The 23,882-nt window shown below is 41.2% G+C and overlaps 2 protein-coding genes across 7 annotated transcripts in view; one reads left to right on the forward strand and one right to left on the reverse strand.

The window, feature by feature from the left end:
* Positions 1–20,332, forward strand: part of LOC111931166 (uncharacterized) — a 77,358-nt gene extending 57,026 nt beyond the window's left edge. For 3 of the 6 annotated variants that reach the window (XR_015290186.1, XR_015290188.1, XR_015290185.1), the window contains one exon: positions 12,484–12,699. Coding sequence is in view for 1 of the 6 variants with exons in the window: in XM_086900950.1 (XP_086757076.1) it covers positions 12,759–13,002; positions 14,022–14,072; positions 17,672–17,697 (321 nt within the window). In the remaining 5 variants the exon portion in view is untranslated. Of the gene's footprint in view, positions 1–12,483; positions 12,700–12,739; positions 13,003–14,021; positions 14,874–15,049; positions 15,229–16,098; positions 18,065–19,084; positions 19,194–19,618; positions 19,671–19,801; positions 19,836–20,268 lie in introns of those variants that run through there. The other 3 variants (XM_086900950.1, XR_015290182.1, XR_015290183.1) reach the window with 3 other exon arrangements.
* On the reverse strand, positions 297–13,305 carry FAS (Fas cell surface death receptor). Its single transcript, XM_086900947.1, has 9 exons — positions 13,180–13,305; positions 6,833–6,980; positions 6,133–6,267; positions 4,080–4,188; positions 3,480–3,544; positions 3,045–3,122; positions 2,835–2,905; positions 2,325–2,349; positions 297–1,504 (listed from the first exon to the last, which is right to left on the reverse strand). Exons 1-9 carry the CDS (start codon positions 13,261–13,263, stop codon positions 1,089–1,091), a joined length of 1,131 nt encoding a protein of 376 aa, XP_086757073.1. The 5' UTR covers positions 13,264–13,305; the 3' UTR covers positions 297–1,088.
* Positions 20,333–23,882: the final 3,550 nt, after the last annotated feature.

Consider the following 23,882-nt stretch of genomic DNA (forward strand, 5'->3'; position numbering starts at 1 on the left):
GGCAAAGAAAGTGTAACCTGGAAAAATCAAACCTTTCCAGCAAAGTCTCCCCTTCTGTTGTAAGAAAGACTTTGTGAGATTTGCACAAATGAGTGAAAGACCTCACAGCAAAGCTGCCAGCACTGTACTGGCCCTTTGAATCTGGGGACCTGATTCCTCTGCACTTTGTGATGGAAGAAAGGTAAGGTGTTTTTTCATGAGAATGATCTCCTTTATTCTGATCTGCTAACCTGACTGAAAGCAAACCTGAACAGGACATCTATAGACTTCACAATAAGAAAGACAGAAGTCATGTATTATGCAGATTTTTTTTAATAAAAAAAATGCTTTCATTGCATCAGTTTCTGCACTAGAAAAGCTTCATGCACTCCAAAGGTTGCCTTCCAGAAATGATGGTTCTGTTGTGCTGCTAACCCTTCAGATCCTATTTCTTTGAAGGGTTCTAACATTAGAAAAGGCTTACAAACATTGCTGAGAACAACAGAAATAATAACTTTTACCCAGAACTGGAAGCTTTCTGTATGGAAAACTTGCACACATATACAAAACTCCATATACACACAGAAGTGATTTTATGAAAGAAATTGTATTTGCAGCAGAGTAGAATCTACACAGCAACACCTATATTTATATCACTTGTAAGGCAGGTAACTTTTTTTTCAAGTATTCTTCCTGGTACACTTTCTAGACTCATAATACCAGAGTTTTTACTTCAAAAAACAGGAACATCCTGCATTTTTAATGTAAGCAAAACCTTACATTGATTAAATAATGCAGGACTATGCATTTAAACCATACCTTTTCTTCAAATAATAACTTTTTTCCTCTTGTAATGAATTCTCTGGCTGGAGTCTTATATTGCACCTTTTAGTAAACAAGTAATAATACTTCTTCCAGGCCTTAACAACCAAATAAGGCTAATCCTTTCTTTAAAGGAAAGATATTGCTACAAAATTTGTAATTATTCCTTTGGCATAAAATAACTTACTTGAACTCAACCAGAATTGCCAATGAAAATGCCATTTTAAAGCTCTGTTATTTATATTAGAAAAATACTAATTCAGAAATAATTTTCAAATTACTCTGCTCTAGGTCTCTTCCAAACTACCAGTATAGGCTTTACTTAGCTCAGCATTATCATTGTAAGAACTTCTACCCTCTTGAGTGCAAGTTTTGCTTTGCTCAGTGTCAGGATTATAAGACCGTCCCCCATCCTGAGAGCTGGAAATAGCTGCCTTTAGTTTTTCCTCAATTTTATCAGCTGCAGCACACATTTTTAACTCTCTCAGGCTGCTTATTAGGGTTCCATATGCTCCCTTCATCCCATGACTTTGGTACCAGTCTCGAAACAGCCTAATCTTCTGTTCAGATGTATCACCATGACAATCTTGAATGCTTTGGTCTATGGCAGGTTCTGATACATTGTTGTGACGAACAAATTTCTTGACTTCTGCGAGTGTCATCTCTGCCACAATACCAGGAATGTGGTTGCTCAGGTCAGCATCTAGGAGTGTGAAAGAAAATTAATGTACCTGGCACTTGTATCTTACTAGCTTTTATCACCTGCACTCAGATTTGATACTTCTCCTATCCAAACCAGATTTAAGTTTCAGGTATCTGTGACTCGGTATGGTTTATGTGTGATTTTTTACAATATATGGCAGGTCTGATTTTACATGTTCCTGCCAAATGCTATGTATTTCAAGGATTTAGGCTTGCATCCATATTTTTTTCTACCATGTAAAACAGAGTATCAGTTCCCTCTATAACCTATCATTGAAGTGTGGTCACCTCTCATGATTTTCTCAAAACAGTGTTGGCAGAGGTCCTGAAACAGGACAGGTCTTCTGTTGTGATGTTGTGATGCACTTCTCTGCACAGTCTTGGAGCTTTCCTGTTGTGTATCACTCCTGTGGATCTGCCCCTGAATATAATGTAGGTTTGTGAATCCTCAATCCCAATGTGGGACTGCTCTTTCCCTTATTATATTTATCCATGGTTATAGAGACACAGTTTTATGTTTCCTAGTGTCAGTACTACATGCAGAACTGAAATTCACTTGTAGACAATGAATAATTGCTCCCTATACACCAAAAATTCCTCCTGAGGCAAGACTTCTATGATGCCACTAAGTGCCTTGATGGCACTATATAAACTGGCACTTCTTTAGTAAGTGTTCACTTTTGTGCTGGAATGACAGGTCTGGACAGTGGCAAAGCCTACACAAAAATACCCTTTTTTTTTTTTTTTGTATTTTAGGACTTATATATCTCTGTATCTGTTTTTTCTTTCTACTGAATTTTGAGAAATTACTTGTCTCTTACCTGTGTCTATGAGAAGTACACTCTCCTGAAAACAAAACAAAAAAGTAAGAGAGAAGTAAGTAGAAACAAGCTTACAAGGATATATAAGACAATAAATACATTTCATGATACTTTAGTTTTATTTTAGTTTTCTCCATGATTCCTGTTTTATGAGTGAGTCAGACCAGACAGACAGACCTCTTCTGACCTGGGTAAGTTTGGGGAGTCACCTCACAATTGATACTACTTAAAATTATGCAAAGGGACAGGAATATCCTGAGTTGGTGGAGGCCTGATGATTTTTGAAGTTTTGATCATGGGTATGTGACTTAGGAAGCATTCCAACAATCCAGAAGAAGTAATAGGGGGTTTCTCTTACTTCTCCCAAAAGATTCCCTGTGGTGAGATTTACTTCATTCATGTCATAGAAGAGAGGCACACAAACGTTTGGAGAGACCCAGTGCAATTTAAATGGAAAAAAGTTCTTTGCATAAAGCTGAGTTTTTTATGATCAAAGCCAACAATACTTACATAAGGCTCTGGTTTGTAAACTCCGTTATTGAGGTGCTCATTGATTGTAAGACCCTTCTGTTTCCTCTTGTCTGAAAAAAAAAAAAAAGCATTTTTAAAATCCAGGGCAGGATATCTCTCCTTTGGACTCCAAGAATACAAGATTGTATTTGAATAAGCATCTGAATATCTCATTCAGAGTATAATAGGAATAAGTAGGGAATCACTTACACCACCATATTGCTCCAACTATTGCTAGCAGTGCTACCAAAGCTACCAAAGCAATGACCCACCACAGGGTTTCTGGTTCTGTTAGAACAATGGAAAATTTACATGAAAGTTAACTCAATAAATGAAATACAGCAGCACACCAATTTTTAAACAAGACTGTGTCAGATTTTAAAAGCTCTCTTGTTGTTTCCTAATGACAAAAGCCAAATATGTTAAAGACATACCAATCGTAAGCTGCCCCTAAAAAGGAGTAACAGCTCCTACACCTGCACAGTGATCAAGGGAAAATCATACCCTGCAGGTCAGCACAGGGCCCAGTAGGATTGGACTGAAAAAACTGAGTTGTCAGGAATCACTATGGCCAGCATGTAGAACAGGACAATTGCCTCTCAAAATACAGCATGTGATGGACCTTGCTACGTTTTAAAATGGTACCTTTTTTTCCACATACAGTGTCTGAAGCTGAAGTACATTGTTTCTCAATTACACCACTTTCACATCTGCAGAAAATATGAACACAAATTATTAGGGGATTTGTTCTCTCTTAAGCTGTTAAGAGAGCAAATCAAAATCTTCCAAGAAGTTTAATCAGCAAAATATTTCATATTTTCCTGATAAATGTGCTGGTTTCATATTCCAAACCCCTGGTCTTGGGGTTTGGAATTTAATAGGTATGAAAATGGCATGGAAATTTGTGGCAGTGGGAAAATGTATGAAATTAACAGTAGATCACACAAAGATAACAGATACTTTTTTACAGTAAATAATACAGTATCTTTATTATCAGATACTTTATTACACTTTTTAGAAAGCATATACAGACTCGGTGGATACATAAGTTTTTCTGCACGCCTTTGGAAAGTCTTCATGGCTTTAAATTGAGTTCATTGAACTCAGTCAGCTCAGGTGCAAAGGAAAATTAGTATGCTTTCCCTGAGGTCATAGATTACCTTAGCTTCTGTCTTGAAACCAGCTGGAAAAAAATGTGATTACATATTAACAATTTCATATGTAGTGATGAAGACATAAACTTACATGGTACATTGCATGCAACTGTCACATCCTGCAGGACTGCAAAAATAGTTCTTTGCACAGGCACACTGCGTGTCCTCTTCTGGGGTACAGTTCTTTACAACCTCCAAACCTAAAAATAGATTTCTTAAAGTGTATTAGTTTGAAAACGTAGGCTTCTGCCCACAAAGTCTTGTCCTCAGACTTGGTGCTAGCTCCACCTCTGCTGGTGAGGCTTAACTTTATAATACACACAGAGAGATTTTCTAAGGAGCTGCGGGGCTGACGGAGCGCTGGGAATACAGAGCTGTCAGAGAGACCCCTGCTGGAGGAGAGCTCAGAAAACTCAATACTCAAAACTCACACAATACAGCTCTCACCAGAAGAGGACTCATTCAGCACAGCCAATTCCCAACTTCTCTTTCCCATTCAGAAGTGTAAAGCCAGAAGGAGGCTGAGATCACACAGCCAATCTCCCCACTTGATAATGGAGATGGGTTCTTGCACTCCCTGACAGACAGCAAATTTATACCTTTTCTTGAAGACCTCCCATAATGAGGAATTCCACTCTCTTTTTTGGCTAACATGTCCATGTTAAGTACTCTTCTTAAGAATCAAACCAAATTATTAATTTTCTCCTATCCTCAGTTTATACGATAATGCTATCTCCATCTATGAAAAAAGTACTTCTGAATTAAAAATTACTGTATCTACCTACTATGAAAGCTATTTTCATAGACATATAAAAATAGAACAAATTTTTGAATTACTATATTCAGTGCCCTGCTGTAATTTGAAACTACTTTGTTTCACTATTTGATGAAGCTCTACTATGAAACCAGTGCTGAAGTAATTCACAGAAATAGCAAACATGAATGATCATAAAAATGGTTCACATGGAACTTCAGTGGTAATTTTCCTCTTGCCTATTGCCAATCTACTGACTTCTCTTTAACTTCATTATTGTCCGTGGAATATTGTGACTAGCCATCCCATTACCCTTTTCCTCCCTTCAGTTTAAATAATTGTGACACTGTACAAAATACTTTTTCTAATACTAATTGTTTCACTCTTACCAATTTCATCATCCATGCAAAATTCTTATTATAGTAGCAAATGAGAGGAAAGTTTTCTATCCATATTGAGGTCCTAAAGGAAGGGGAGAGGACTAGAGATTGAAAACCCAACAGGTGATCTGTGTACAACCATACTGGAACTGAGAACTGTCTCTCCATTCACTTGATTTTGGGTATGAGGAATAAAGAACTATCATTCCCTAAATCCAAGTAGAGCAGATCTACAGGATGCCTGGTGGAACTGATAAGTCTGATGGATTTGAAAAAAACCCAACAAAATCTGTGATGGGTATTTATGCAACGGGTACTGAATTTCTGCTGTCACCCAGCAGGTTCATGAACAAAGGACTCATAAATAGACACTGAAATTGCTAGATAGGAATAGATCTTCTAATGTCCTTTCCCAGAGCTGTGGATGCTGACAGACTGCAGGGAACAGACCACAGAAAGCAGACAGGTTAGTTTTTGTTATCTCAAAACAGCATCTCTTTCCTCCACTGCTGAATGCTGGGGGTAGGTGGGCCACTGGTCTGCCCCAGCAGAGCTTGCCTTAGTGTCTTACACATGAATCCCACACATCCTCTTGAGCGTTTCAAAAGATAACAATCAATTTTAAATAATATTATCAATTACATGAAAGACTACAAAAGAAACCATCATCATTAATTCTTGCACCCCTCTTTTAAACAGATGGTGAAGAAGAGGGAGAACTTGCCTTCCTTGACTCTAACCAGTTTGTACAGTGTCTGCTTTGCAAGGGCTTTGGATAAGCAAAGGCAGTGTAAAGAGAAACAATAGAACAACTATTTTTCTTCCTACTTTGTGCTTGATGAAAGGGAACTGGAGGATAAACCTACTACTTTCTCACAAAGTCATTCATGTTCTGCCACTAAAAGTTTTGAATCTACATGATAACCATGATTAAGGTATTGTGGAGACTTTTCAGTGAAATCTTGTACAAAAGAGGAGTCATTGCTACCACTGCATTTCTATAGACATACCAAATTTGCTGTCACACAATTTGCATCTCCAACATTTGTCCAAGTCATTGGGGTGATTCATGAATTCCTTTCCTTTCTCACATGGAACACAGTGTTTGATAGTATCTGTTGGGCAGGAGACATTTTTAACAAAACCTGTAGAGACAGAAAACCAACAGTTTAGAGAGAAGCCACCAGCTCTAAGACTAACATTGGAATTTCATTTTTAATCCCTAATACTTTTTGATTCTAAATATGGAATGTATATTCTTTGTGCATGTGTAGATTCATTTCAGGAATGTAGTATGCATAACATTTGATTATCCTCACTCTTCCTCCAATTTAATACTGAAGGACAACACGCCAAACAATGAAGACATGAAAAATTGGAAAGCCCACGAATGTATGGAATCTAGTAGGCAACAGCATGTGTTTTCACTTTTTCAGCCTCTTTCAAATACATGTATGTTAATGCCTGCCTCTTTTGTAATGAGCATATTATGAGAGAACCACTCTCTGTAGTGGGAAGTTTTTGGTGCACTGAGCTCAAGAAGTATCTTTGAAGTGGCTCATGTCTGTAACAAAAAAGATACAGCTGGAATGAAGCACTGCATCCAGGAAACCACCTCATGCCACTTCAGTATCCCAGCACAAAGCAATTATGCACACTGTGGTGTCCGCTGTTAATGACTTCTCAATACAGTCTTACAATCATACTCACCACTTTTACATTTCTTGCAACACTGAGTATCTAAAGGGTATTCATCCTTGTTGCACTTAACTTCCCTCCTGGAAATGATCTTCCTATTGTACGTTATTAGAGCTTCAGTATCATTTTTGCACTGTGTTTCAATAATTAGGACAGCCACCTAGGAGAGAACAGAAAATTTGACAAAGATACTGTTTAGGACTGTAGGTGTGTTTTAGTACTAGCAGAGTCACATTAATAGTGTTACTCTATAATTAAACATATTGATATTCATTCACTTACTAAAACTGTTCATTACTTTAGATTTATTGGACAATGAAGGCCCAAAAGAAAGCGATGAACCCTACCGCTACAGACGCTCTCCTTTCAAATTAATTTACAACAGATTCATTTATTTCAATTTTTTGCACTGTCAAGTTAAATTGCATAGTGCTTGGGGTTGTTTGTTTGTTTTTATTTCTGTCATTAAGCAGCAGAACTCTACTAGTAGTCCCTGCCCTGCCTCTTTTCATGATAATAATAAAGCACAGTGGCCCAGAGCCCAAACCATGTTCTTTTAGTTAACTGGAAGAAGGAGGAAGAAAGATAAGGATAAATACGGTATTGTTTGCCTTTGTCTCAGCAATATTTTCTGGAGAATTCTATAGTTACTCTGCATGTTCTAAATATGAGATGTCTATATAATGGAGCTATGGATGCTGACCATAATTTCAGTTAGATGCAGAAAACTCTTTATGTTAAACTACTGAAAAATCATTTTGGATATCAAACTGGCTCTGAAGTGAAGGAAGTGTTATCTGTTGCTAACTAACTGATGTAACCAATAAGACCATTGTGTTCTACAGGTAGCTACTTCTTTTGATCCTCTATTCTATTCATAAGTGAGAAGGTGAAAAGAATTTAGTTTTATTTTATTAGCATCTATCTGTTTAAAATGTGTATAATATTAGTTACTGGACTGAAATTCAGAAGGCCTTTCTTTGCACCTGGAGGTGAAGCTCCAGCAGCTGGAAGAGCATAATTAGCACTGGAGGAACTCTGGGTATGGGTGCTTAGCCCATCACTTCCCCTGTTTGGTGCTCTCTCTTCCTTTGCTGCCACAGCTTTCAAGGTGCTTTCCTATGAATCCCAGTGTAATGATGTTAAAAAATTAAAGTCTCCACAGAAGCTTTCAAATGGATGTGTCAAATTAGTGTGATTTGTTTTCCTTTTGCCTAGGAGAACTGTCTCACTAAACACTGGATTAGAAAGTCCAATTAAAAAATAATTACTAAAATATAGTCAGGGATGTACAACCAGTCTGGTTTGGTTTTTCCTAAAGAAGTATGAAGAAAATGTCCAGAGAGCGTTGCAGAAAATAGGATATAATCAAAGAAGGAAATGGATTTCTAAATTACTAATACCAGTAAAATTTTGCTGATTTTACCAAATGCCTGCAAACATCATGTGTGCAGAGACATGTGTTCCCTCAGATGAACAAAGCTCTGCCTCTTGTTAATGCTTTTATACAAACGAGCTATGCTGGTATGAGGTGCTACAGAAACATAACATTTTTAGATGGATGCCCTCTGCTCCTGCTCACGGAGATGAACTTCCTGGTACACTTACAAGAAGTGGGGGTCACTTCTCAGAATTTGACACTTAAGCAGCATCAAATACCTACATTGGTTCTGCTTGCAGGGATGGCTTACAACATCTTCCTGTAGGAGGAATAATAATAAAACTATGAAGACTTTTTTTCAAAGCAACACCCTAATTTTTTCAAACTTTTTTTTTTCCTCTTGGATTTGTACCCTCTTAAAAGCAATCCATTTGCTATTTATGTGTGTGTCTTATAGAAAAAAGAAAAACAAATCAGAAAAGAGTCAGTAGTTATTTAGCTTCCTGTACACACCTCAGTTGTTTTTTCTGTTGTCACTGAGCAATAAACACTAATATTGGAAAGGAAGCAGTTTAGGGGCTTTTATACAGGCAGGGATGATAGGTGCTTTTTCATGACGTGTACACTCAAACAGTGGTTTTATGTTTTCAGCCTAAAATGACTCACAGAGACTCTTTTAACTTTCTCAACTTAAAAAGAAAATAGTTTTTGTATCTAAACTGAAGACTTAGATTGCACTAAGCAGTTAATGGGAACAAGATCAATCAGCTGGGGACATTTGCCCCTAGCGGAGCCCATATAAATTACCGTATGAGCCCAAATTTTCCGGTTTCTCTGCATTTGCATTGCCCAGACAATGAAAAGAGTTTTCTACCTGTTCCCTCTCCTTCATTCCAACAGTCCTCCAAAATGCTTTCACCAACAGGTATCTTCTAGGGACACTTATGAAACCTGTTTTCATTTGCATTTCCAGGACACAGTGACAAGAACTTCAATTTCTTTGAATACTTGTGTCATTTTGGGATTCTCAGGCCTCCAGTTCCTCCTCTATCAAGGTCTTCTTCATAACATGTCAATCTATTTCAACTGAAAAGCTTCTGCAAGACACATCTTCTAGAAATGTAATCTCAGCTTTGGAAGTGTGTGAACATGTAATTTGCATGCGGGAGTTTTTAAAACTTTACAATGTTAACCCTGAGGAAAAAAAAAAATCTCTCTTTTCTCTTGTTATCTTTATACCACACTTTACTTTAGCAAGCCACTTCTCACATTTCTAATCTATAAACGTTGATGAATGAGAAAACTGATGGCCACAGAATGTGCCCCTTTTTTCAGTCCAGATTTGTTACATAGACCAAGGTGCATCATCAGGGGCTTTCTAAGTGTTAAAAAAGGAGGAGAGGGGATTTTTCTTGCTTTTTTTTGCCTCGTGGAAGTTGGGTTGCTAGAACTAGCTCCATTTCAGTATGCTTTTCTCTGTAATTAACCTCCCTTGTATTAACTCTATCAGGATGGCCTTTTTAAAGAGTAATTTCACTCAAAGAGTAATTTTAAAAGGCTTCTCTACTCCAATTCTTTCACTATGACAAGAAATTTCTGCTTCCAAAACCTCCGGTATCATTTTTTCTCCAACTCTTTTTTTTTCTCTCCCACCAAGGCCTGAATCTCATAGTTAGCACTAAAATAAGCTCTAAAAATAGTATTTCATATTTTAAAATCTTTTACAGAAAGAAAAAAAATAATCCAACTCCATTTTTTAAAACTCAACAATGAGAGTTGGTATTTCCCCACAACTAGAAGCATCCAGAGCTTCTCAAATTCCAAGGGAAATGTGTGTGTTTAGTGTCTGTGACAGCAAATAACCTCAGACTGTCCAGCACCTCAAAACACTCACTGTCCAAATTCAATCCACCACCCTTTCATATCTCAGCTGACTCACGTTGCAACAACATATTGGGGTTGGGAGTTGTATGATTGGTTATTTTGTTGGGTTTTACTTTTTAGAAGTACTGTGGTAATGAGCACCTAGTAAATACTACACTATTTGGAGGGCTAGGAGTGATATTAACCTCACTTTGTTGAGGCTAAGCATGAATTAGAGCTTGGCAGACAGAAATACAGCAACTCTCTCCCTTCTCAGTCTGTAACACAAAATGGTTTTCTTATGACTTTCTCTTCGTTCAGTGAGTTACTGCAAATATAAAGGTGGTTACTGTGGAAACTTGCACAGACATGTTTCCGGAATTGGGGCCCTTGCACTTTTCACTTGAGTCTTGGGTCATCCCATCACTTTATGGCTGTTTATGCACGTACATGTAAATGTGTGAATTAGATTTCCATTATATGAGGAAGAAAGGTCAATGCAGTAATGTGGGAGCCTGGTTTTCAAAGGTATGTCTTCTGAACTTCCAGAAAACTGCCTGCTCTGTAGCCATATCATAATTAAAAAATATTTACATGGCAGTTCACTCTCTGGCCTGTTCCTTTAGAGTGTTGTCTTGAGGTGATTTTATGATGATACTTTATTTCCTAATTGTCTGCTATATGCCCCAAAATGCTTTAAGATGAACCAGGAGATGAGGCTGGAGCCTGGGAATCCTGGGCTCAGTTCAAACTCTCTCTCTGGCATGCTTTGGGCTGCAACTCGGATTGTTAACTCGCTGCCTTTCTTCAATTTGTATTCTTGCATGCTTAGGCAAGAAACTTTATATTTCCCCACCTTTTCGCCTGGACTCTAGCAGAGATCCTTCAGTTGTTTCATTTTGTTTTGGTTTTTTTTCCACTTGAACTGTTTCAGCTTGCAAAGCAGGGAGCCTACAGGGGCGGTGGGAAAGACCCAGGCCACTAAAAGAAGGGACACTAAAACCCACCAGTTTTGCCTGCTGTGAGGAGCACACCAACACCAGAAGCTCAACAGGTTCCTATCTACTTTTCGCCTGAGCTGCAGCATGGATTTTTTTTCTTCCCTTCCCCGTGCCTCCTGGTCATGCAGCCAGGTGGGGGGTGTGGGGTATAAAGTTTAATTTTTTTTTCTTTCCCATGCCTTGGGGGTATCTTGCTTTGTTAATAAACAAGGGTTTTTTCACCTTGACCCCCTACTATTAGTTTTTCTCATTGGCAAAAAGGGACTATTGAAGCCCTTCTCTTTAGAGAAACATTCATTCCAGAGTGTTGTCTCCTAAAATTTGTCTCTAAACTGAGACAAGTGTGCCTCTCAGTGGTACACAGTTTTGTAGCTTTTTCTACACAAAGAACTCAGATGTTTTCTAACTTCATAGACCATTTATATTTTCGCATGACTATGCCTAAATCTTCTTTTACTTGAGTGCAGCATGGAGTTCCTCACAAAATTGAAGTCTCATTCAACAAACTGTTTTCATGTTCTGGTTTAACCAAATAATGTGCCAAACTCTGACCAGGTTTACTATTTTAAAAGTAGTGAAATAGCATGGTAATTAAAACAAATAACTTTTTAATAATAGAAATTATGTAGGAATGATACAGTCTTTCTAAGGTATACTGAAATTTGGGAATAATTGGAAAATAAGAACAGAAATTATATATTCTCTGAAGCAGTGTTATAAATGAAAGTATTTTTAATCTTTATATTCTGAAATATAAATATAATATATTATTATAAAATAATAATATAATAGTTCCAACATACTGAGCTACACTGACATTTCTGTCACTAGTTGGCTGCTCCTATACAGGAACAGGTAATACACACGTCAGCAGATGAAAATCCTTCTTTGTATTTAATCACGCTTTGATGATTTGTACAGGGGCATGGATAGAGCTCTCTGAAATACTTTAAATAATTTACTACCTGTTATGCAGTTAATCAGATTGCAATTTGAGTGGTTTATACATTAAGGCTTAATTTTAACCTGACAAACCACAAAACAAATTGTGTTTGTTAGCAGTAAAACCACGTTGTGAAGAGACTGGAAGGTCAGCTCCGGTGAGTTGTCTCTGAAACGGGAGATTCGGGGCTGGGGCAGCAGTGTGTACTGCATCCACACTTCCAGGCAGGTGGTGGCTCTGCCCTACAGCAGGGCTCACTGCCACCCGCCTCATGCCCCCTGCCCAGCCCCGGCCTCGGGGAGCAGGGCTGCCTCGGGCAGCTGTGCCAGAGCGCAGAGCCGGGACATCCACACGTGCCTAGACCTGCTGCCCTGGAGCCTCCTGGCACTGCAGCTCTTCGGCGTAATGCACCTGTACCGGTGGAGACCCTGTGCTGGCCACTGACACATTTCCTTACTTCTCCTGTTGACGGCAGGCGTTCAAAATGGACCTTTGTGAAGGTAACTAGTGATGAGAGTGAGACACGAGACGCGAAGCTCAGAAGCCGCAGGGACTCACTCTGGGCGCAGGCAAGAAGGAAAGGCCCTGCCCAATTGCTTCCAGTAAATGCTGCACACTGACGCAAGGCTTGGACTATTCCTCCAGCTACTCCTGGGTCACTGTCACAGGGGTTCAGACTCCTCCCCCACAGGTATTTGCTTTTTATGTTGCTTCCCCAGCCCTCTGTGTTAGGGACCGGCTGTGGTGTAGATGGAGCAGGTTTCCCAGCGAGCCGGTTCCAGCCCGGGCAGGTCCCGCGCCTCCCGTGCCGTGCTGCCACGGCGGGGATCCCCTGTCCCCGTCCCTGCGGCCCGGGGCCGGTGCCAGCTGTCCCGGGTCCCCCAGCTCCAGCTCACCTTCCGACAGCCCCCCGCATCCATCTCCCTTTCCTTCTGCCCGCTTTTGCACGACGCGCACTTCTCTCAGCACCCTTCAGAAGTGCCTGAACTTCAAGGTGAGTTTTTTCCACTGAAAACATCACCTAACCAATTGACTGAAATGTCGCTAGCGACTTTGTCACCGCCGGTGGCGAGCAGCATCCGGGCAGCGCTCCTGGTCCCCGCCCGGCCCCGCTACCCCGGCGGGGCCGGTCCCGCCGCCCGCCCGCTGCCCCGCTCGGGCGGACACTTACGAGGAGCAGGGGAAGGAGCCCCCGGGCCACGCCGCCGCTGTCCCGCACCGGGGCCGTGCCGCCGCTGTCCCGCACCGTGCCCATGCCGCTGCCCGGCACCTTCCGGCGGGCCGTGCCGTGCCCCGTCCCGCCGCCGGCCCGGCCGGCTCCTCCCATGTTGGCAAACACGGCCGGCCCGCCCCCGGCCCGCCCCGGCACGGCGCGGCTCGGCTGAGGCCCCGCGGGCCGGGCGCGGTCCCGGGAGCGCCGCCGCTGCCCCGCGGGAGCCCGGGCGCGGTGATGCGGCCCCGGGCAGCGGCTCCGGCCGCCGGGAGAGCCGCGGGCAGCGGCGGGACAGCCCCGTGCTCTGCGCCCCGCGGTGACAGCGAGCGAGGGCACGGAGCTTCCGCTCGGGCGTCCCGGGCGTGGCGGGGTCACCCACTCGGCAGCTCCTGGGTGCCAGGCATGGCTCCGAGGTGACAAGCCAACAGCCTCGGTGCTGGGAATGACGCGTTCCATTCCTGTGCTTCAGGTGCTGGGCGGAGCAATTGCCTCCCCACCGAGGGCAGAAGATCCGCTTTTGTTGTACTGCCCAGCATAGGCCTGGGGCAGGCAGTCCTGTATGGGTAGAATGGAACGGGCACTCAGAGCAGGCTCAGCTCACTGCAGCAGGCAGTACTGCCCTTTGCTGTCTTGTTGAAAGGGTTGCTCAAACCCGTGACTTCTATTTTCTACCTGTTTCCAGTCACTTCTTGTGTTTTTCCTACAAGCTTTCAGTGGTTTGAAGTGCTCGTAGTCTGGCCTCTGTAGAATTAGAAACGACGTGATGGCGTTAGTTACCGATATCTGTTTTGATCTTTCAGGTTTTGACATGATTCCACTGCCCTGGGAGGACCGTGGTTGCAATCGACCTGGTATTTTCATTTTAAACACAATTTTTCAGTGGTTTATGACTCAGATTTTCAAAAACCCTTCAGCTTTTCTGCTGGTATGGCTCTTAGCTGCAATACATAACGTCAACAAAAAGTAGCTACTCTTTTAAATACTTCAGGCTTTTTAACCACTTCCGGATAAACCAAAATGTACTGCTGACACATTTTTAGAGATGCTGCCTTTGGAATACCCTTGAACAATCCCTTCCCAGTGGCAGTATGGACTATAAAGGACGAGGGGCATCTCTCCTGGTGCAGTGCCTGGGTTACACGTCTCTAGCTCCTACTGGACAAACCCAAATCAGTGTGTCTGTGAGGCTGCTAATTTTAGCGGAAATTTGCTTGCGGGTAGGGGTGGGGTAGGGCCTGCAAGCAATCCGGATCTGGATCATTGCTGCAGCAGAAAGCTTGTTAGAATTGTTTCCAAATCCATCACTCGAGGGGGACTGTGTTTTGTCCTAAAAGCAAAACCTTGTGTGACTGGGCCCTCAGCAGGCATTGCTCGGGGTCCAGTGACACCTCGGGGTGCCTCTTGCACTGTTTATCTGATATTGCTCGAGTCTATTAGGTGCATGTGGTTTGAACTCCTCCCTGCCCCCCCGGGTGTGGATGACTATGTGTGCATGTAGCTGCTTTGCAGTGAAGTGTTTTTGTCTTAGAGAGCTTTGAGAGACATTTGAGAAGCCACCAGATTCATGTCAAAACACCAGTGTTTGCACGTGACTTGAAGCCATATCTTATGTAGTTAATAACTGTAGTTGTGTGGGGTTTTATATATATAATGAAGAAAGAGAAATGTGTTTGGAGGACTTTTTGTTGTTTGACCATTCTGAGTTGGTATCAGTGAGGACTGTAAGGCCGGTGTTTTCATCTTTGCTCCGTTCTTTGTGTTGCAGCAGCTTCTTTTTGGCTGATAGAAGTGGCAGCATTGACTCTTTTCTCACCCCCTTTATCTAAAGCTAAATTCAGGTGTCAGCAGGGGCCTGCTAAACAGTGCAGGCTCTGCGGTGTATCTCTGCCAGCAGATGGCCTTGTGCCTCTCCTGATGTGGAAACAGGGATCAGACTGGGGCAGGATGGAACTCGAGGAACAGTTAACACACACTTTTGAGCTCCTTTGCATTTCCACCTTTAAAAATGTAAGATTCTGGAATTAAAGGGATTTTTATGTATTTATTTATTTATTTTAATATTTTTTTACTGTGATGATTTGATTTGTATGTGTGTGTTTAGTTTCATTTTTCCCCTTGTCATTGCTGTCCTATATCTACACATGTACACTGGTCATAGGAAATTCTGTTCTGTGCAAAACCACACAAGAAATAATTTTGGATACACATGGTCACAGTATTCTTGCATTCAGTGCTTCTGAGTTGGAATCATTATTCACACCTTAAATGGCATGAAACCTTTTCTTCCCTCTCTAGAAAGTTGCTTGCACCTAAAGAAGCTGACTCTGTTGGTGTATTATGACATTATGGATTGCTAAATTTCTGAGAAGGTTAACTTAGCTAATCTCTCCAGGTGAAGAAAAATTTGTCAAGGTGCAATAAAACATAATTCAGGGCCCACAGCCCAGTGCTTTGCATTGGTCTCACCTCAGAATATTGAATCTGTATTTATATTCCAGAAGGAAAATAATGGGGAAGGAAGCATAAGATCTGACTTGCTTTCTACTACATTTTTCTCTTGTAAATTATTAGAGATTTTAATTTTTTTTTTAATATTTGTTTTAGATTTGTTTTGGTATATTGGTAATCTTCAGCAGTTCTTTTGTACTAAGATTGGGAAATTAGATTAAATGTGCAGTGAAACTTAACCAAAGTAGTTCCATCAAAATTAAATTCTCCTTTGACCTAAAGTATGCATTAGAAGACCATTGTTGGTTTGTTTTTTGGTTTGTTTGTTTCAATTTCTGTCTTTTGTTTCCTTTTGCTTTTCTGTTTTGCCTCTCCCCTCCCTTGTGTATGTCCAAGAACAACCAATCTAATTTTGACTTTTTGTTCAAGTACTAGAGTGAATGATCCATTACTCATGCAGCTCGATTGCATCTCCATCTGTGATTCAAACCTCTTCAATGACGTGACTCTTGTCACAAGCATCAGCTAACACCATTGGGAAATGATCAGAGTGGCATCAGTCTTGAAGTAATCAGCTATACCTACTGGACCTACTGGACCTACTCAGTAGAGTTTTATGATGGTTGTATTGTTTTCCAGATCTTCTGTGAGTCATTAGAACTGTGACCTTGCTCTGTGTTTTGCATTATGGTCTGGTGGACCAGAGAAGATCTGTAGCCACTGTAACTATTGTCTGTTTTTTGCAGTGTGGTATGGCCAGATTCTCACAGCTGAAGGTTGTCCTTCCCCCTGTTTTCGTAAACCACTGTGTACTACTTACAATCACCTGGGTTTGTGGAGTACTGAAAGGTTCTTTGTCAGATGATGTGGCAGCAAAGCGCTTTGTTTGCCCTAACACCATGTTCTGCATGTGGAGAAACTGATATGAGGGGGAAAGTAGGGTGTGACCAGAGAGCTTTATGAAGACCTTGTGGGGTTTTTTCATAAGGGTGCTGCCTGTTGATGCATCAAATCACAGATCAGAGTGTTCTGGCATGCAAGTGTATTTCTTTTAGAAGCAACAGTGATCTGATATGCCCACCTGTGGTGCCATAAATGCTACTGTTTATCTGAAAAACACCCCACACTAGCAAGAAAACAGAATGGAAACAAAAAAGCAGGCTAGAACAGAACAGAGTGGAAACTGAAACTCATAGCAAGTCACTTGTCCCCTCTAGCAGTTCTCCTCTGGAGAAGGTGATAAAGGAGAACTTGGCATAGACCCTGTCGTTCTGAAATAAAATTGAAAGAGACTTGTGTCCTTTTTCTCATAATTCAACTTCCTGACACAACCCTGGATTGATGCTTTTGTTCAACAGACCCAATTTGATTACGTCAATGCATTCTTCACAGCAGGGAAAAACAAAACAAAACAAAAACCCCAACATTTTTCAAACAAACTGAGCATTTCCTTAGACTGGAAAAGCATATTGGCTGGATGCCTGGTGGCTCCTACGGCCAATCACTATAACCTTACCATAAATGTAGATGTGTTTCTGTCTTGGGTTGATTATTGACTTTATTTTAGACATGGGACCATCCTGTCCCAGTCCTCTGTGTGTGCACTGTACAAGGGAGTGCTGAGATTTTCAACGCTGCATTATTTACCAAATATTTTGCACATTACATTGGCTGCCATAAAATTTGACTTTGTGACTTGATAGATTGTAAATGCATTTGTTTTAATTGTTTTGCAGAACTCTGTATCCATCCAGATCTTGCAGCAGGCAGCTTTGCTTCAGAGGCTGGCTGGTGATCTTTTCTCTTTTTTTCAAGCAAATTTGTCTCTGTTGTTTTTTGAAGATGCTATTACTAAGATTATGCTTTATACTTTCAAAGCTTGGTGTACAGCAAGTGCTAACTGTGTAACAGATCAGCTGTAAAAGCTTTTGAGATAATGGGCTAGGGATACTAGCTGTTCTTCAGAGATAAGTGAGAAAGTGTTCAAACCTTTTCCTTTCAGGTTCTGCCTGGACAGAGCACTGCTGATTTAATTTGTGGGTTTTTTGCATTTGTGAGATAAATCCAAGGTGAGTCCTTGTGCTGAGGATGAAAGACAAAGGATCTGTGAGAAATGTCTGGAATTAAAAGGTAAATATGAATAAAAGGAGATCTTCAGTTCTGCTTTTGACCTTTAATCTGAAGATGGCCTTAACAGGTGCACCAGATGGTTTCATTTTCCATGTTGAGTAAGTGATGCTCGAAGATCCATCCTTCAAAGAAGTTTTCATTATAATTTTAAAGGAGACAAATTTTATTAAATGTGGTAGTGAGGAGGAGAAGCTAAAGAAAACATTTTAAAGTGTCTTAGCATGCTGTATATTCTGATATTGTAATAAATATTACATCTTTGGAATTCAGTTCCACTGTTTTGCTTTGCTCTGTCATGCTTCTCTTTTGGGGTATCATCTGAAGTGAGACTAGCAGGCTTAGATAAAAGTAGTGCCGTGTGGCTGAGACTCCAAATGCTCTTGTTTTGGTTTCTTTTGATATCACTTAACCTTTGAAATTCTTTGGGGGTGGGGAAGACACATCAGTGATGTGAAAAGTCTGATCCCTCCCACTAACATCTCAGATGCAGTTTGGCATCCGCCGTGACATCAAACGTTCTTCAGAGCCAGAACAGGATGCAGTGATCTTACTATGAGCATTTGTCTCCTGAGCACAGCTGTGTGCTTGTAAGCAGGACTTGTCCTGCAGGTAGATGTTCAACAGCTAAATCCTGGTAGAGGGGGGCTGTTATGGTAGGAGCAAAGTTTGGAGGTCAGGGAATGATCACTGTTCCCTACTTTCACCTACTCCCCCACTTCTACCACACATTTGCACCAACAGAAGAGAGGCCTGGGTAGCTGCTGCAGCTACAGGAGTGAGTCATATCTTCTCTATTCAGCTGCACAGCCCACTGCATAGTAAGGTTTTATGAGCTATAGCAAATGAATTGAATATGTAGTACAGACTGATTAATATTTCTGTCAAAATGCAGTGGATTGTTTTGGGTCTCATCAGCAATTAAATGATGCGCTCGGATAGCTGTGCATCTCTAAGGGTGGTCATAACAAGGAGGAATGCAGTGATGTTATTGTCTGAAGCAGTCTGTTAAATTCCCAGATAAGACATGAGTGTTATTTTTCAGCTGAATAATTTCTCAAATACTTCTTAAAAGCCAGTATTTTGAAAGAGGCATCCTTTCCACACTGCACAGTAGCTGCCCCTCCTGCTGTCAGCCAGCTCAGATGCAGGAATGGGAGACTGGATGAGGGACTGCAGAGGGATGGACAGCAGAACATGCATTTCTGGCTGCCTGGGATTGGCAGCAGAGTCTAGTGGTAGTGCAGGTCATGGCTCTTAAAGCCACAGGTTTCCCATATTCCCATAGGTTTCTCCCAGCTTGGGGATACTCAGAAACCTCCCTGCCTGGAGGCAGCCAGCTGAGAGGAGAGCAATACCTCAGTTTCATATGAAAAATGAAGAGGAACTCACATGCTGTAAGTCTTACCTTCTGGAATTAAAGGTTTTGGACTGAATTCTCATCTTTCATTTATTCACTTCAGAGCTATGTTTTTGGGTTTTTTGGTTTTTGGTTTTTTTTTTGAGATCAGTGTTAATTGTGATATTGCCTTGATTGAAGCTAAGATTTCACTAGCTATGCATAAAGTGTATGTAAAAATATGTTATGCCAATATCTGGGGATTTCCCTGTCTCTGGGAGGCAGGGCTGGCCACCAAGCCCTTCTCCATCAGCTCCCTGAGAGGCAGTGTGGTCTGCCCTGCACTGGGCACATGGCAGAGCCTGGAGTGTCACAGCTTGGTGCAGTGAAAGGCTGTTGGTACATGGAGATTTTTCCTTGCCTCTGCAGCTACTGCCCCACTATTCCTGAGTCACCTGATACAAACCCATGTTCTCTTTTCAGGGGGCCACCTGAAAAACAGGATCTGACAAAAACAAGTTACAAAAGGATAACTGTAAGTTATTAAAAGCAAGGTGATAGGGAAGGTTTAGCCTTCATGAACAGTAGCTTGTATTGTATGCAGAGTTAAAAAACACAGATGTTAGCCTTTTTTTCTCAAGTGTGCTTGTCCCCTGTTGCTTCCAGCCCCTTTTCCTGAGAAGGCCTGGCCATTTGCAGGGTGAGTGGTGTTCAGTTTCTAATGCAATAAAACACTATAGCAACACTGTTTTATTTAAATGAGATTCGGAAAGGGGGACATGTTTGTGCTGAAGATCTGCTAATTGCATCTTTTTCTCCTTGTATTAAACAATGTGCTCATGCTGTGCAGTGCAGAGTAATCAGTGTGCAGGGAAATGATTTATATTATATTGAAGAGGTCTGAGCATTTGACCTCATAAACGAATTCCCAGAGACAGCTAAATACAATGCAGTAAGTAACAGGCTCTAATTAGGAAGCTGGAAGGGTTGTACATAGTTCTGGTATCCTGATGTGGAAACTATCCAGGCATTTTCAGGATCCTTGTACAGCAGTGTTTTGCAGCAGTGAAAGGAGTTAGTATGCCTTCAATACGTTGCTAGCAAGGAACTGAAAGAAAGGGAAACTCGGGAAGTATTTACAGGACTGACAACATGGTAGAAAAAGAAGTTGAGTTTGCAGAAATCTCCCACTGGCAGGTTAGACGTGAGTCCTGACAGTTTTCATCCCATCCAGTCCTGAAATGGGCTGGAATGAGGAAAAGCTTTAGAGAATTTTGAGTTTTTTCATGTTTCAGGAGGATAGTAATGTTTATTTCAGAATTATGTATCTAAGTCTTCCTTACAGTCATAAAGGAAAGGAACAAAATTTTATTCTTCAGCCTGAAAGGGAAATTTGAGGAAGCAGATAAAGCTGGGATGTAAAACACATTTAGTGGAAGAAGAAAGAAAACCCTAAGTTTGATTGGAAAATGCTTTTACACTTTCAGAAAACCAATCAAATTATTGAACAAAAATAACATGTTATCTGTACTTTTCCATAGTTCTTATGGCTGCCTCTAAGAGGAAGAAGAAACAACCTTACGTAACTAAGATGCATCTGGAAAGCAAGAACCAAAAGCCTGCCTGTTTTAGTTTTCTTGTGAGGCTTTAGCATCGTTTGGGGCAGTTTATAACTGAATGTGCTAGAGCACAGACACAGCTGTGTGCTCAATGACCAACCATCACCAGCTGTCTGTCTCCTGGGGCCCACACTTTGTAACAGGAGGATCTTCCAGGGCCAGAGAGCAGCCAGGATGAGTGCAGGTTGGCACTGCACGTGGGGCACAGGAGAGCACTAGTGAAGTCCTGTCCTTTCTGCACACTGCAGTGACTTAGGCACCACGTTCCTGGGTGTGTTTTCATCAACCAAAATGACAGTCTGCAAAAGTGCCCTGGGGACATGGGAATCCTTCTGCATGGGTCACACATGCAAAGAGCCTTCTCAAGGCTTCCTCTTATAAAGAGGATTCTGTTAGAGAGGACTCTGTTTTATCTTAGATCTGTAATATAAGTTGTAACAGGTTACAGAAATACATACACGCTCGGGCACATTTCATCTGTGACATTTTCTGTAACTTGTTATTGTCCAGATCACTGATAAAGGCATTAAGGTGTATAGCCAGTGGTGGGTCCCACAGCATTCCACCCACTCAGCAGTGATTTCCCTGCACTGTTGTGCTGTAAGGATCCAGCTTCTGTTCTCGTGCTACTCTGCATATGTTGGATCTGGAGTTGTGGCATTTTTTTAATGTTTTAGAATATAAAGCAGTTTAGTGGGCTTTTACAGCTATGTTTATTATACTCCTCAAAATAAATTTACAATAAATCATTTTTATACAGTCTTATTATCAATGTTTATAATATTATCTCCTTTTTTTATTACTTGAATTCTGTATTGGCAGCTGTGATAGGTTGACTTAGAGTGATGTGTTCATCTGTCATGTTTGTAATTAGCTACTTCTTGTCATTACATGCTTGAAATTTTTGTTAAACTGCCTTTCTTCCTGGGGAAAACCCCTCAAGCATTTTTAAAGGCTAATGAAAGTAAGTGCTGATTTTTCTGGAGGCACTTTTGCCTATTTGTAACACCTGTGTGGATGCAGACTATTCATGCCTGCTGCAATGTCCATGCCCAGCTTTATTGATGGCTCTTTTAACATCCTCTTGCAGTGGAGTTGAAATCAAAAATGTCCCAATTCAAATTGCAACATTTCAAATTGACTTCAGACTTCTTTTTTTCTGGTACAGAAAATGTACATGTATTAAATATGTTTGCATTTGCCACAGTATTTTTTACTTTTGCATATAACAGCATACACCTTCATATAATGGCATGCCAGTTCCAAAAGTAGGTTTTCTTTTTATCCAAAGGTATTTCTAAAAGTATATGTTTGCTTTAGTCACAAAGGTGCTAGATTTCCCCTTGTATATTTTGTACATTCTTTGGTTTACTGCCACGTAAAGCTCATTCCTTCACTGTTGTTTAGTGGTTCTTGTGTAGGTTTAAAAGATAAAACAAGTTCAGCTGTGCTCTCAGCTGTTTGTAGGTTGTGCTGAGTGACTCATACAGAAGACAAGGAAGTTGCAGTGTGACCACATCTTGTCCTGCCCAGCAGTGACACAGCCTCTGGGTGCTCTAAACCCAGTGCTAGGAGAAAGGGATGGCTTGGCCTTAGGGAGTGGAAGGTACTGGCTTGGTGACATTTGTGGTGAAAGTGACTCCACAATTTGCTGTCATCTAGATCCAAAAAATGAAACCCTGGCACTACAGCAAATTATTAAATTTGCTAGTGAAAGAAATTACCTTGTAGAGGTCTTTTTCCTCATGGTTTGCTGGAGAGCCAGGCATATTGGCTCATGCAGGAGTTGAGCTATGATATTACCTACCAGAGCCCAAAGGTTTAATCTGTAAGTAATAGCTCCATGAGACTCACTTCCAGCAAGTTTCTCTCATGGGAACCATCTGATTTCTTATAATGTGCAAGCTCCCCTTGAAATCTTGCTCTTGGTGAGATAATAACAGGACAACCACTTGCAAAAATGTGGGTGGAACTGGCGTCCTTGTTGCTGTCAGTCTGGGAATGTGCTGGTTTTGGAGCTGGGAAGTTTTGTGGAGGAAGGACCCCTGTGCTCTCCTTGTCCCACACGGCGAGCTCTGTAGGTCTGACTTCCCTCAGAAGTACAGCACTTGTTTTCCACAGTGATGTGGTGGGAAGAGGTCACTTACATTTTGACAAGCTTGGATAGCTTGTTGCTGCAGAGGTTCTAATCATGCTGGGGAATCTGGCTCTTGAGAGATGTTCCAGTGTAGCGTATTGTGAGGCCTTACCTGCAGTGTAATTTTGGACAGATATGTCAGTATGAGCTGTGACCAAGCTACTGAGGTGCTGCTGATGGTTTGCACCATGGTCAGAGCTCTGCTCTGGCCAGTGGCCCGAGGGCTTATCCATGGCCTGTGCTGGATTTGCAGCTCTTTGACTATCTTTCTGGTATGTTTATTGTTTTCCTTGTAACATCACACATGTCTACACCAGTTGGAGTGTGAGCTATGAGAGGTGCCTTGCAGACAAAATGTAGAGCTTATTTCTACCAAAAATAAAATAAAAAAAAAATAATGAAGGGCATTCAAAAATATGAAATATATCTGTGTCTATTATGTATGAGGAAGTGGGTACATACTCCTGTCTCAAGAAATCTTTCTGCTGTACATAAGGAAGGAGAAGGGACACCTACAGTGGTAATTTTGTTCCTACATCCTATTTCTTTCCAAGTATCTGCTATCAGGAAATCTCAGACACAGGATACTGAGCTGTACGAGTATCAGCCTGACCCAGCAGGACTTGTGCTTATGTGCTGTTTATTTATCTAAGAGGGGTGATGGGGGAGACATTATCTCATTTTTACTTTGAACATATTCCTTTGATTTTAAATGAAGGATAATTTTGCCACATTACCATAGAGGAAGATACCTTGTTAAGAAGATGAAGGAAGGTTGTGAATTAATATCCTTTATCAGCCTACTTAAGAGGCCAGATGGCAAACACTGTCTTCTCTAGCTCTTGAAGAGCACGGAAAAAACTATTTTCCAAACTTTGTAGGTTGAAAACTGCTGTATTTGAAAATGATTAGAGCAATTTTTTCTTAGTTGTTAGAGAGAGACCAGTGCAGGAGCCTGAAAATCACAGAGAAAACTAATCTATGGGTCCGA

This window comes from Cyanistes caeruleus, chromosome 8, assembly GCF_971803275.1.
Source record: "Cyanistes caeruleus chromosome 8, bCyaCae1.hap1.1, whole genome shotgun sequence".
Taxonomy (NCBI): Eukaryota; Metazoa; Chordata; class Aves; order Passeriformes; family Paridae; genus Cyanistes; species Cyanistes caeruleus.